At 36.5% G+C, this 15452-nt stretch overlaps 1 protein-coding gene across 4 annotated transcripts in view; it reads left to right on the top strand.

The window, feature by feature from the left end:
- Positions 1-15452, top strand: part of LOC107738706 (uveal autoantigen with coiled-coil domains and ankyrin repeats-like) — a 26303-nt gene that overhangs the window by 6391 nt on the left and 4460 nt on the right. The window contains exons 3-14 of one of the 4 annotated variants that reach the window (XM_016550516.1): positions 3453-3541; positions 4056-4120; positions 4948-5005; positions 7115-7185; positions 7341-7447; positions 9916-10097; positions 10703-10740; positions 11250-11330; positions 11458-11485; positions 11612-11652; positions 12685-13878; positions 14018-14146. In XM_016550516.1, coding sequence (XP_016406002.1) covers positions 3453-3541; positions 4056-4120; positions 4948-5005; positions 7115-7185; positions 7341-7447; positions 9916-10097; positions 10703-10740; positions 11250-11330; positions 11458-11485; positions 11612-11652; positions 12685-13878; positions 14018-14146 — 2083 coding nt within the window. Of the gene's footprint in view, positions 1-3452; positions 3542-4055; positions 4121-4475; positions 5006-7114; positions 7186-7340; positions 7448-9915; positions 10098-10702; positions 10741-11249; positions 11331-11457; positions 11486-11611; positions 11653-12684; positions 13879-14011; positions 14147-15452 lie in introns of those variants that run through there. The other 3 variants (XM_016550515.1, XM_016550519.1, XM_016550518.1) reach the window with 3 other exon arrangements.

The following is a 15452-nucleotide window of genomic DNA, read 5'->3' as shown; positions in this document are numbered from 1 at the left end:
CGGTGAAAGCCGATCCGGCGATCCACAGCGCAAAGTTGATGTATTTCCTCAGCAGTGTTGGGCAGTAACGCATTACTTAGTTACGCGTTACTGTAATTTGATTTCTTTTTTAGTAACGGAGTAATTTAACGCGTTATAATGTTCAGAATAGTAATTAGAGTAGTTACAACCCGAAGTCTCTATACTTTACTGCCGCGTTACATTGCTGACAGAATGCAGTGTTTTATAATCTAGAGATTGTAAAAAGGATGTAGCACACGCACTGTCGAGTCCAGTGCCAGTGGTTTAGAGTCCTGCTCCCGCGAGACCCGATGCAACAGAGTGCAGCGCGGGACAAGATGAGCGAGTGCTGGTGCGGGAGAATACAATGATTCACGGGACTCCCGCAAAATAGAAATATCTAAACATAAAATATCTAAAACAAATAAATTGTTATTCATCTATTGCACAAAAGCAGCATGAACTAATATAAATATAAACGATTAACAGGTGCAAGCGTATGCAGAGTTTTTATTTAGGCTATAACACTTGTTTGCAGCGTTGAGCAATGCAGTGCTGAAATTTGCGTGCTCACGAATCCTCTCATTATAACACACAAATTGTAGACATTATGAAAGGTTCATTATGCATATATTTATTGTGTTATAACAGAGATTTGTGAGATTGCGATGAACTGAGATGTCTTTTAGAGATTTTAAATGCAGCGCTCTTTGCTGGCATTCTGCCATGCCAAACCATGCACGCAGCAGCCGCTTGCTTTAGTTAAAAATAACAGTGTTCTGTGAATGTTGATGCTTTAATAACAAATATTTATCGGGAGCGTGTATGCTGGGATTTCATAAATTTAATGGAGAAGAAAGTAACGTAACTAGTAATGTAACTAATTACTAATTACTTTTGAAATAAAGTAATCAGAACAGTAACGTGATTATTTTTAAAAGGAGTAATCAGTAATCAGTAATTTGATTACATTTTCAGAGTAACTTGCCCAACACTGCCCATGAGTTATTATGTCGTGGCCACGACAAAACTAAGTGAACCGAACATCTCAGCTCCCGGGCACCGTAAATTTAAGTGTTTCGTGTGAATGATATTGCTTTGCAGCTTGCTTTTTTCATGTTCAAAATTATAACTTTATTCTCAGAATATTATAAATTTAATCTCATATTGCATGCAAAGATTTGATTCTCGTGTTGCTACAACTTTGTTCTGGTAGTTTTGAATTTATTCTCAAAATATTGCAACTTTAAATCTCAAAATCCTAGGACTTTATTCTCAGAAATTTGACTTTATTCTGAAAATATTACGACTTTATTCTTGAATTGCTGCGAGATTATTCTCATAATATTGATATTCTCAAAATAATATGACTTTAATCTCATTATCTTATTTTGTAACAACTAAACAGTCATAGCAAGATTGTTTCCAGTTCCATCCTCTCTGCTTGCTTCATAGATCGAATATAATTATAATTAGAAAAAAAAAGTTTCATGCTAGCTTAGAAAACAGTTTCCAATATTAACGTTTGCGGATTCTGTCGTTTGGTTTAGATATTCTCTCTCTTTATTTTTTCAAAATGAAAGAAAAAGGCAATTACAAGGTTTTAACAAGTGCTTCATTTTTCATACCTGACTAGACAGTTGCCCATCCCATCACAGCATGATATCCCATTTACAATGGAGCCATGCAAGGTGTAAAAGAGGTTCCTAACTGAAAAAAGAAAAATGGAAAGCAGAGAAGTTGTTCCGCAGAGTAAACAAATCATCATACAGTAAATACATAGGCGTTTAACTATATCATAAATGTGTAGCACAGCGGTGCTCCGGTGATAATATGTTTATGGAAGAGTATTAAACATGGTGTGCAGTGTTACATGCAGCCTGTAATTTTCCTATTTTTCTTCTTTTATCTCTTCAGGTCAGCTGTTTTTAAAGGGGGTTGTTATGCATTAGGTGTGTCAGGCCTATGACAGGATTTCAGTCATGTCCTGTTTTTGTTAAAATATTTTGTACCTGCTAACCTTTTTCTGTCAAATAGAATATATGTATTTTCTTGCCTTGACCTTGCCAGTAAATATGATGGAATAAGGAAAGTTTCATATTTTTTATTTGAGTTCCTGTGCATTTGATTTTCATTCCTTTAAGATTTAATTTTATGCTACACAGTGTGTTTATACCCATTCCTACATCTTGCTGATCCTTCTTTTGTCCTCTATTTCACTTTTCAAACACTGATGTCTCATGCCTGCTTTGTAACTAGGCTCAAGGAGTGGCTGTGTCTATTTTCTGTTGAAACAGGCCTAGGCTGCCATGTTATTGCATGTTTCTTTTCATGTTTCTTGGCTCTTAATACATCCTCATATAATTGGTAAATCACTGGTAAAATCATCTATATGTTGTCGATTTTCATAGAAGTATGATAATATTAATTGTCTGAATATATGCACTGATATACATTATTCATGTTGTATTTAAAACCCCTTAACTGTCACCGTCCCGCTAGCGGGACGCCTAAGTTTACTTCAATATATTACAATTAAATCCTAATCTAATCATGACATACTATATATTGTTGGAAAGGTCTAAGACTCCTAAATAGATATTTTACCACTGTTTGTTGTTAAAAATTATGTAGGAGCAGTAATAGATTAATTTATGACAAGAGTGCACCTCAAAGCATATACACCATAACAGGAGCTCTGACCTTTGTCACAAAGATTCTATTCGTTTCCTTTTTTCCTATCACATGTTTTAGTAATCATCATATATTATATATAATTTGAAAGCTTAAAACCTCAAAATTCATCCTGTGGAAACAGTTTTGAAATCGGACATTGCGTTACCATAGAAATGGTACTTTAAAATCTTTTAGCGGGCTCCTCCCCCTTAGTGCGGGGTGTCATATTACAAAATGTATTATGGTCTCTTGGAATCAAAAATGGAATCAAAAGGTTATTTTGTGATAGGAGTAATACTGAGAGAGAAATGTATAATTTGTGACAGAAAAATGCATAAAAAAAAATTCAATGGGGTTTGGATGGCACCCGGTGGCTGTTTGTGGTATAACACCTAAACAAAATTGCATAGTAACCTACATTTTTTTTATATCAACTTCAAATTTGGAACACAACTTATTTAGACATATGGCTTAAATTTTATGCCAAATTTGGATTAAAACCTGTTTTGTAAAATATTTATTTGATATAAAATAAAATAAAAATAGTGCAGTACATTTTCTTTACAGTAAATTCAATAAACTTCTATAACTTGTTTTCCTTTCATTTTTTTGAAAGGATTTCACTTCTGCAATAATCTGCTGATTGTCTTCTTTAAAAAAGAGACCAGGTTGGGGTGACAGTTAAGAGGTTAAATACATAAAATGACACTGTTGATGTTATTGATGGTAATTATACTTATAACTTTTTATAAATTTACTTGTATGTTATTTTTAAGGTTTCATGTTGCTGCTAGCAAAGGCCTCTTAAATAGTCTAAATGTTTTCCTGGATAACGGTGTCAGTGTGAAGGCTGTAGATGCTGCCGGTAAGACTTCCTGTCTCTGAATATTGATATAAAAATGCATATTTTAAGTAGGTATACGTGTGACATTATGTGGTCAAATGTCTGAGACCACACTGAAAAATTGGGATTCAAAATCTAATTTAAACTTGGAAATAAACAAGAAGGTTTAGACTGAAAAATATAAAGCAAAGAAATGTTATGGCTTAAAATGAATGAGATTCTGCACTATTTGTAGGTCACTAATCAAACTATTAAATAAGCAAATTTGTGAAATTGATGATACTCATACAAGTGACCAGTCGTTGTTGTTTCCATTGAAGCCCAAGAAGCTCTTTGGATCATTTTCAAATTGTGCTGGAGAACATGATCATCAGGCTTTAGACAAACTTGTAGAGTTCGTGCAGCTGCTGCTGCCATTACAGCAAAAGAGGGACCAACCAAATTATGAAAAATATTGTATTTATTACGTGCATTTCAGACATTTGGACCTAACTGTATGTTTGTTTGTAAATGTCATTGTTGTTCTTCTCTGCAGGTAAAACAGCTTTGCATCTGGCTGCAGCAGGCGCTCATTCCATGTGTGTGCAAAAGCTACTGCAGGTACCGTCCATTGCGTTCCTCCAATAACAATCACAGGAAGAAGGACTAATGAGAAACCACATTGGAATGTCTCAGTGCTGACATCTAACCAGCCCCTTTAGCGATTGCTCTGCCAAAGACTGCTCAATGCTTTCTTTTCTTTCCCTACCCTCTATGATTTGTGTTTTATGTTTAAAGCCCTTGTTTTTTTTTTTTTCTTTCTCTGGACTTTCTTTTGCTTTTGATCTCCACATAAAGCTGAGCGCTTATGTCAGGGCTGGAGCAAGTTACTTTTCATTTTTGTATCATAGCAACAATTCTTTTGCTCACAAACGCACCGTTAAGAATGTGAGGTGTGTTATCTGGTATGAAAATATGAATAATTTTTCGTATGGCTTTAATGTGAATACAGCAATAATTAAATGCAAGTGAAAACAAAGGAAATGAATGCAAATGAGTTTCAATGGGCAGTCAATTGCATTAAAGTAGCAAAAAAAAAAAAAAATTTAAACCATGAACAATGTAAAGTATTAAAAGAAGTAGAAGGAAAATAAAATGCACCCTAAGCATCAGTATGAAAATTCCATACTAGCTTAATCAAATGGAATCTGATGACTGAGCCAAATTGCACATGTATATTTGCATGCATGATGAGAGCATGTGCTTTAATATGGCATTTATGCAATTTACATTCTCCTCCGTTTCTTAGCTTGTTGAGCAGAGAAATATGTAGCCAAACTTAAGCTGTGAAATAAGTCATTTAAAATTTGAAAACACATTTTATATCGATTCAGAATGTATAATATTGCTCAGGTGCATGTGTTAGTAATTACTTTCTTTTACAACAGTGTAAATGTCCTGTTGACAGCACAGACCTGCAGGGTCGAACAGCTTTGCATGATGCAGGTATGTGGATTTTTTGCTTTTTAAGATGTGACAAAATTGTATTTTAATGGAAAATATTAGATCTAGACATTAAAGCGGTCATTTTATTATTTTTCATTTGTTTTATTTATTTTATTATTATTCCACTTAAAATGTTAGTAAAGTTTTCATAATTTATAAAACCACATTTGCATTTGTTTTGCAGACTACAATGCATCGTTAAAGCATCATATTATGCAAATAACTTTCTCAAAATGAAACGTCCTGAAAATATAAAACAATAACAAACCCTGCTCTTGAACTGTCCTCTCACTCCTGAAGCCTGACAGATTTGTTTTTTGTTTGTTGTTGTCTCATACATTTAGATACGCTGTTATTTGTAAATGCTACTGCTTATGTTAGCTTTTAATATACGGTTTTATCCTGATTAAAGCTTTAATACAGCACAGCAACCGCATGCGTGTCCATGTATAACGCTTCTCATAGCTATGTGAAAAATATCTGTCTGTCTGTACACATAAAGTGTATAATTGGAATTCGGAACAGTTTATTGGAGCTGACGAGATGATGAGAGATAGTTTTGACGGCATGGCAACAACTCTTCCTCTTCTCTAAAGCAGGGGTTCCCAAACTTTTCAGCCCACGACCCCCAAAATAACAGTGCCAGTACCTCAGGACCCCCACTTTCCTCTGAGGTGGTTAAAGTATACAAATATTTTGCACAACGGCACACATGCACTTATAGCATAATGACAACACAAAGGAACACAACAGTCTAACAACAACATTATTTTATAGTAATTTACTCATTACTTACATTTCAAAATTAATCTTACCTAATTAGTTGGGTGAGCAACATGCTGGAGTACAAAACTCCACGTTCGAGTTTTATTTTTAATTCAACTTATAATTTTTTATTTATGGGTAAAATATACTATTTCTAATCTTTAAAAAAATTATTTGATTTCTGGAAATCATCTTGTGATCCCTCCACGTGGTTTCGTGAATTTTATAGTAATTTACTCATTACTTGCATTTCAACATTAATCTTACCTAATTAGTTGGGTGGGCAACATGCTGGAGTACAAAACTCCACGTTGGAGTTTTATTTTTAATTCAACTTATAATTTTTTATTTATGGGTAAAATATGCTATTTCTAATCCTTAAAAAAATTATTTGATTTCTGGAAATCATCTTGCGACCCCTCCTCTTGGTTTTGCGACCCCCTGGGGGGTCCCGACCCCTATACTTTGGGAACCCCTGCTCTAAAGCAGTGCAACATGGCCTCGCCCCCTTTGTTGCATGTTCTCGGGGGAGGGGTTTATGTAAATTTCGGGGTTTGTGACGTCACGAACCCGGGAAGTAACTCGTTGTAGTCCCTACGAGCCGTTTTTGTAGGCATTAAACTGTCAGAATTTTAAAAGACAATATCTCTGTTTGCATTGAACATTCAGCGTCCTAACTTTGCAGATATTGTTTATGCTCAAACAGCAACATCACATACTAACTAACGTTAAAAAAGTGAAATCGCAATAAACCACCCCTTTAAATCAGATCAAATCCACTATTTAGAAAAGACTTGCATGTGTTACAAAGCTTTAAAGATGATTGTTTCTTGGCAGCAGATTTGCTGTTTGGTTTGAGAAGATGGCAAAACTATGTATAGTTAATATAACATGCTCCACTAACAACTGCACAAAAGCAACACTGTAATGTTAGACGGCAGATCTTTGGTATGTTAGAATATAAAATAATTAAATCGATTTGAAATTCTATAGAACATGTATGTACATGTTTCAGGATTCTAAAGCAAGAAACCTTTATGAGCATGGCCCTATGTAACATCTTATAGAAGTGTTTAATTCAATTCACTGACATGAAAAGTGTTTATCTGCAGATGACAAGCCTACAGAACATACCACAAATGAGGCTCTTGACAATTTGTTCTTTTAGTTTCCTTCTTTGCATTTTGGGCGTGTGTGTCAGATTTATTGTTGTTATTCTTTTGCGCAGATCTTTCATTATAAATTCTTCAATTACTGCATGGTGATGCATCAAGGACAGATATAGTGTCTAGCTGTCAGGTTTGATTGGAAAATTATAATGTCTTGTGTCTTATTGTTTTTCAGCATATGTAGGCTGCAAAACCGCCATCAAAATGCTCTGTGACAGCGGTGCATCTATTGATGCTGTCGATGCAGTAAGTAAAATAGGTTTTGAAACAGCAATTCATTTCGCACACCGTGTACAGTATAAGAAGCTATGTGAGAAAGGGAGATAGAAGAATTGATTTTGAAATTGAAACCAAAAAGGTGTTTCAATGTATGTTGCATTGGCTTTTGGTACCTTTTTCAGGATGGTAGATCGCCCTTATTGCTCGCTGCTAAGATGAGCCAACCAGGAGCATGCCAGATGCTTGTGCAAAATGGAGCACGCTCTGTTCTTCGAGACAAGCAAAACAAGCAAGTATTTAAAAATTATCAGATTTTATCTTCTGTATTAATGATGCATAAAAAAATCTAATCTGTATAACCAAAATCACATTTTGATTTTGAAGATCACATTTTAAATGCAAATGCATATTTATATTCAGTTCCAGTCTGTATACTGATGTGAATCAGCTTGCAACCTAATATGAAAAAGGCCATCTCATGTCATCCCAGCTGCATTGCACCAGTGTCCTTAAGAAAACCATCTTCATTCCATTGAAGTGGCATGCATTGTCAATGCAGAAAGCAGCAGTGAAGCTTCACCAGAATACCTTTATTTGCTATTCATCAGCATTCAATAAAATAGCAAGGGCAGCAACAATTTCTATCAATATTTGAAATTTAATATTTGAATTTAATATTTTATAAGGAATAACTTAACTTAACCCTTGTTTTGTGGTAAAAAATGGTGAAAAATCACCCACCTTGTAAACATTCCTTGTAAATCTCTCATTACACTATATTATCACCAAATCTTTTTGGCAACTTGTTTTCTTTTCTTGTTTTTTTTAGGGCCAAGCATTTTGAATAAAAAATAAATAAATAATAATTTGTGGGTAATTTTGTGGGTAAAACTGAGGTGCATAATCTCAATGAAGCCTATACATTCAATAATTTCCAAAAATCAAATACAAAACCTGGGCTAATTGAATGACAACAAGTTGATATTAAAAACATTGAATCTGATATTTGGTAATGATATAGCATAATAAGAAATGACAAAATGTTACAAAACAATTGCTTGTACATTTCTCATTATGCAATATATATATATATATATATATATGTCTGCCCAGGCTGGACTATTGCAATGCTCTCTTGACAGGTCCTCCAGCCAGTTCTATCAAACCTTTACAATTAATCCAGAACACGGCAGCAAGATTCATTTTTAATGAGCCAAAAAGAATGCACGTCACACCTCTGTTTATCAATTTGTACTGGCTACCAATAGCTGCTCGCATAAAATTCAAGGCATTAATGTTTGCCTAGAAAACCACCACTGGCTCTGCACCCCTTTACCTTCAGATTTATGTGCCCTCTAGAAGCTTGCATTCTGCAAGTGAACGTCGCTTTATTGTGCCATCCCAAAGAAGCACAAAATCACTTTCACGGACTTTTAAATTAAATGTTCCCTCCTGGTAGAATGACTTGCCCAACTCAATCTGAGCAGCTGAGTCCTTAGCCATCTTCAAAAATCAGCTAAAAACACATCTCTTCCATCTTGATTTGACTAACTCTAGGACTCTCTATTCTAATTCTATTAGAAAAAAACTTGTCCCTTTTAGACTTGCACTCTATTTATTTAAAAAAAATCCTAAAAAAAAACTAACACTAGCTTTTCTAATCTTTTTGTATTCTATCTGTTTTCTTTTTATTTATTATACAATTAACAAAAGCAAAAAAGGCCTCTAACAGTAGCTTGCTCTATTCTTTTTCTATTCTATCTGTTTTCTTTTTATTTATTATATAATTTAAAAAAACCTTGCTTACGTGTACTACGTTAAGCTAACTGGGACTTGTTATAGCACTTGCGTATCATTGCTCTTTTGTTGATTTTGATTGCTTCCATTCCACCTTTGGATAAAAGCGTCTGCTAAATGACTAAATGTAATGTAAATATCCTGACTACCAGCTATGGAGTTTTGTCCTCTGTAGAGGACATTATTTTTTAGTGATTTCTCTGAGACGTTACATGTCACTGTTTTAAAGCTGGATGTCCTGTACAGAGCACATTTCAGAGATACCAAATGATTGGATGTTTCACCATGACCACTCCCTCTCCTTGGTCTTTAAAAATGGCTGACATTAATTTAGTGATCAAATGTAACACCCTTATGGAAATATGATAATATTTTGTAATTATAATTTAAATCAGACTAATTTTCAAATTGTTTGTCATAAATCAACATCTCAGGAAAATGTTATGGGGTTTCAAATCAAAATATGACCTTCTGTTATGAAACAGGACATCGATTTCATACATACATTTCATATCAATTATAAATTATCCAAGTATTTGTGTAAGCAAAGAAGCAAAGTCAGTTGGTTCTAGATCAATGTGATAACATTAGGAACAGCATTAGATTTATTTAATAAACAATGTAATAATATAGTTTAGAACAGGGGTCACCAAACTTGTTCCTGGAGGGCCGGTGTCCTGCAGAGTTTAGCTCCAATCCTAATCAAACACAACTAGCTGATCAAGGTCTTGCGTGGTATACTTGAAACTTCAAAGCAGGTGTGTTGAGGCAAGTTGGAGCTAAACTCTGCAGGACACTGGCCCTCCAGGACCGAGCTCATGCAAGTAAAGACATTGCAGAAATAATCAGTTTGATTGACCTTATTATTGCCACACCAACTGATCAATCTTTGTTTCTGTGTTCCGTTTTTCTGACTTGTTCCCTTATTTTATGTTCTGTATTTGTGTGTGTTCTGGCTAGGACTGCGCTAATCTTAGCTTGTGAGAGCTCTTGTAAAGAAGCAGTGGATATTCTCCTGAAGACTAAGGCAGATGTTTCTGCAGTAGACCTTTATGGCCATGATGCTTACCACTACGCCAGACTAAGTCAGAAACAAGACTTGATCACACTTGTACAACATGCCTTGGAAAAAAACACTAAAGGTAACATGTTCCTTGTCAAACATTTTTTCCTGTTTTCTAGCAATATACATTTATAAAGTGGAATGAAATGCTATTTCACCATGTCAGAAGAACACCATATAATCTTGTGACCAGCAAGGCTGTTTTTTTTTCAGAAAGGCAGTGCAAAATGGTGGTCTTGTTATGCTTACATGTAGCAATTACTGAACTTGCTCTTGCAGGCGGCAGGTCAGTTGAGTTTTAAATTTAGACCTGCCGTATCAACCAGCACACTGTCATTTCAGGGTAATGTCATGTCATTTAAGAGAAGTGCCTGATAGATTCAGATCCAGCTGTGCTCACAGAAACTTCTCATATCCAAACACTAAAAGGAAATAATTTTCAAGAGGTGACTGGTCTGTATTTCTTTTCCGAGAACTATTTTATTTAAAGAAATTGGCCTTTCTAAGAGAAAAGCTTATTCCAAGCAAATCAGCTGCTTATTGTTAGATGGCCTCTAGGGTCCCTGAAAGATGCTTATTATACCCTTTAAACTTGCAACAATGCAACAAATGCTTATCTGAAACGTTGTGCATTACAAACAGAAACATCATGTACAAAAACATTTCTCCCAATTTTGTTTTCAGCTAAAGAAACTGCCACTGTTTCACAGAAGATCCAACAGGTAACATTGACATTTAGCTGACAGTTTAACTGTTTAACGCATTTGCATGCATATTCGCAGTCAAGTTCAAGTATTTATAATCCAAGACAGGAGAGGCAGTTAACAGCAGCCGAAAAGGTCATTGGTTTGCTGCACTTGAACTAACTTCATCTGTTTATTGATCTTACTGCCATCTAGAGTCTTAAACGCTAATCGCAGTGCACTTTAATTAGAGCCATCCTAATACCCAGCGACTTGATAACGATTGGTGCTGCTGTCTCCGTCTCTGCAATGATGGAAATCAATTTGATGAAATTTAATGTTCTTCTGCAGCTGTCGATGGAGAGGAATACTGATTCTCATGCTCATGTGAATAATTCATACATATGTAAAATGATAGTTTCTTACTACTAACACATATACAGTACATGATATACACGTACTGTTGGGAAAAAAGATTTTATGATGTTGAATTTAAAATTTATAGATGATGTTTTTGATTATCATAGTGTTTTTCTTTCCAAATGCAGGCTAAATCCCCATCAGTAGGGATTGGCCGGACCAAAGCAGGATCGGTAAAGACTGAGAAACCTTTGTCAGAGCCACTAACAGTGAGTTTCTTTATGGGATGACATTTAAATTAAGGCTATGAGGCAGTCATTTTCCTCTCCTGTAGCTGATTGTGGTCCTGTGATCAGTTGTGAATGTCATCAGTAAAGGGTTGTGTCTGAATTACAGAGGGAACATGGCAGTCACTCTGCTGAAGGTAACTTGGAACATGTTTTTATTTTATTTTTATCATGGCAGAACATCAGGATTGCAATCAGTCGTATCACGAAAGCTTTTCAGGCCTGGGCTCTTATGTTTTAAACATGTTTTCTGTTCCCTGAAGGAAAAGGTGCCAAACAAAGTCAGAATCTGGATTCTACACAGGTACCCTGTCTAACCTGACTTGATCTGTGTCTGCTGTGTTCACCCAAAAATGAAAATATGATGAAAATGTACTCTCCCTCAGGCCATCCAAGATGTAGATGAGTTTGTTTCTTCATCTGAAAAGATTTGAAGAAATTTAGCATAATATCACTTGCTCACCAGTAGGTCCTCTGCAGTGAATGGGTGCAGTTTGACTGTTTTTGATTTTTTTTTTTTTATTACAAACATGCAGCTTTTCACTTCATGTTTACTGATGGACTGGAGATGTGTGGATTATTCTGATGGCACCCATTCACTGCAAGAGGATCCATTGGTGATCAAGTGATGTAATGCTACATTTTTCTAAATTTGCATTCGCTTTTGATGAACTATTCCTTCAGTGTCAGTGGCATTAATATGTAGATTGAGTATGACCTTGATATCTTGCACAGGTTGTCCTTTTATTAGGCAATTAAACTATATTTTACATTAAAAGGATAGTTCACACAAAAATAAAAATTTTCATCATTTACTCACCCTCATGTCGTTCCAAACCTGCATGAGTTACTTTTTTATGTTGAGCATAAAAGAAGATATTTTGAAGAATGCTGGTAATCAAACAGTTGCTTCCAAAAGTTGACTTCCATTGTATTTCCTTCTCTACTGTGGAAGTCAATAGGGAGGACCAACAACTGTTTGGTTCTTCAAAATATCTTCTTTTGTGTTCAACATAAGAAAGAAACTTATACAAGTTTGGAACGACAATAGGGTGAACTAATCAATCAATGAGTATATTTTGTGTGTGAACCAGTAAAAATATAAATGTACTTGTAATACAAAAAATTCTACAAGACTTGTTTTTCAGAGCATGTAATGTTTTTCCTCTATATTTGTATATGTAATTAACAGTAGTAGTAATAATTTATTAATATAAATTAAAAGGTCATATCCTCACTTGACATGAGCCATCAAAATAAAACAATTACTGCAGTTGAATTAAAACACACAAACAAAGTATTTCCTACTTCATCATTACCTATGTGAATTATTCAGGTCAGGCCCACACAGTCAGCTCCTGTGCCAGTGAAATCTGCTCCAATGGAGTTATTGCCTGGTGAAGTGGAGGCCCTTAAGAGAGAACTAAGAGATTCAAGAAGAAGGCAAGAAGCAGCAGAGGCGGAGGTGCACAGGCTGGACACGGCACTGGCTCTGCGTGCTCAGGAGTATGAAGGACTGAGGAGAAGCAGCGAGCAAGCTCTGCATGCAGCCCATAACCGGTCGTGGGAGCTGGAGGAGGCCCTGGGTGAGGTGCAGAGGAGGATGGCTGGCTCGGAAACCCGAGTGAGACAGATGCAAGCTCATCTAGTGGCTGTCAGGGAGCACTTGGTGGAAGAGATGAGAGTCCAGCTCCAAGAGGTCAAAGGTCAGCGGGAGGCAGCCGTAGCCAAACTAGGGAGGATGCAGAAGGAGCTCAGCCAGAGCAGGAGGGAGGTGGAGCAGCAGAAGGAGAACCAGGGCTCCTTAATGCAGGAACTTAGTCGGATTTCCCATGAGCTTCTCAGCAGAGAAGAGCAAATAAACACACTGAGGACCAGGTTAGCGGAAGTGGAGACACAGCAAGCTGAGATGTTGTGTAAAGAAGCTCAAACCCCATCAGAATGGTGCCCCACTCATGAGAAGAGCACCATGACTGACCTCACCACAGAAACCCCTGAACCAACTATAGATTTGGAGAACTACATTAGCAAGAATGAGCACACAGTCATAACTAGCTCACTGAAAGATGCACTGCAACAGGCTGAAACCAAAGCTGACGAGACTCTACAGAAGTACCAGAGTGCCCAGGAGGAGAACCAGAGCCTGCTGAGAGAACTTCATGAACAAAAGACTGAGCTGGACACCATACAGAATGCTCTGCAGACCAGGTTTGTTCCTGTTGCCTTAGTGGAGGAAAAGGAGAAAGAGGGGGAGCGACTCAGACTGGCCCTTGAAGAGATGGAGAAGCGACAAAACCAGGCCAGTGTGAACATCTCAAACATAAAGGATGAGGGTGTTCAGACAGAAGAACACAGGCAGCCATGCACAAGTGAAGTACAGCATAACCAAGTATCTTCTTCTACAGGGAGTGACAGAGCAGAATGTGAAGTCACTAGAAGTGAAGTGAAAAATGCGCAGCCAACTGAAATAGAAAGCAAAAGTAGCACAACTGAAGACCAGGGGAGCACATCGCAAGATCAAGTTGAAAAGGTGATTATTGCTTGTATATTAGTTATATTCATTTTTCCTGCAGATCCAACCATCCAGAACACTCTGATCACCTTAGGGTTTTGCACAGGGCACATTTTTTTTCTTCAGTAAATTTAATTACATATGTTCTCAGCCTCAGTCATCAGTGGAGCATGAGGGACAGAGGTTGGCTCAGGTCAACATATCAGAACCCATCAGCTCCTGTGGACCATCACAGCCTGACAGCTCCCTCCAGGCTCAGGTCCACAGCCTGCAACAGCAGCTAGAGGTTAGTTACTGATTGCTCTATCCTCTAGGGCTATTTCTTTGAGGTTTTGTTTTGTTGACGCTTTCTTGGACAAGAGACCTCAGTGCTTTTAGTGCAGCTTGGCTCAAAATGAGTAATTGATAAGATTCTTTAGTATATTCATTTTACAAAACTTAAAAAAGATAGTCCACCCAATGAAAGATCTGTCATCGTTTACTCATCCTCATGCCATTTCAACAGAAAAGGGGATATTTTGAAGAATGTTTGTAACCAAACAGTTTTGGTTCTCATTGTCTTCCACTGTATTTTTTTTTTTTTATGACAGAATTTTCATTTTTGGTTGAACTATGTATTTAAATTCACAGGTTTAATAATATTCATGAAGAAATTCAAACTTTGGCTACAAAAATACTTCTGCACACAAATACAACATCATAAAACAAAAAGTAATACATTAAGAAACCCAATACAATAAAAACACATGATACAGTCCAGCAGTTACAACATATTGTTAAAAATACTAATAAAAATTATCTGGAGTACAAATTTATTTGTAATACTAAGAACAGATTTTGATCAAATTATTATTAGATTGTTTTGTTTTGATTCATGGAATATTCTGTTTCTTGTGCTGTCTTTGTGAAGAAGAGAAAGCACAGCATATCCATATTCACCAAATTTAAATTCAGTGTGCTAGTAGAGTTTTTGTGCTGTTGCACAGACAGACATCTTTTGTTCAGCTCCATGGGGATGGAAATATGCTGGCAATATGTTACAGTAGCATGTTTCTTAGCAACAAGGGCATCAATGGACATGAAACATCCATGAGATGGGTGGCTGGAGAGGTCTTCACATTGGCTTGGGGCGTGTTAGAACGAGCCGTTTTAGGTAGGCATGATTTGAAACTTTAGTCTTTGCAACTTTACAGATCTTCTTTATGCACCAAGAGCTTGTAACACTCCAAAGAGAACGGAAAAATTGAAATCGCATCATATGACCCCTTTAACAAAAGCCATTTTTACAATCCCACGGAGTAATGTGTAATTGTCCTGTGGTATTAGAAGAAATCTGCTGTGACTGTGATCAAAAACAGCATTACACGTGAATCACTCTCCAGAGACATCTTATGCCGAGTTCACACTGCACGATTTTCAAAGTCGTCGGGTCACCGTGGTTTTCACACTGCACGACTATCTGAGGTAGCAGTCAGTCGCTGCTGTGTTCACATTGCACGATGGATCGGCGACAGGAGGTTACACACTGCATGACTTCACAACAGGAAGAATCGCTGACAGCTCTGTCTGGTGCAGGGTTGCCAGGTTTTCGC

This window comes from Sinocyclocheilus rhinocerous, unplaced genomic scaffold (genome assembly GCF_001515625.1).
Source record: "Sinocyclocheilus rhinocerous isolate Xijiao unplaced genomic scaffold, SAMN03320098_v1.1 scaffold1938, whole genome shotgun sequence".
NCBI classification, from domain to species: Eukaryota; Metazoa; Chordata; class Actinopteri; order Cypriniformes; family Cyprinidae; genus Sinocyclocheilus; species Sinocyclocheilus rhinocerous.
This window is presented reverse-complemented; position numbering and strand designations above follow the sequence as displayed.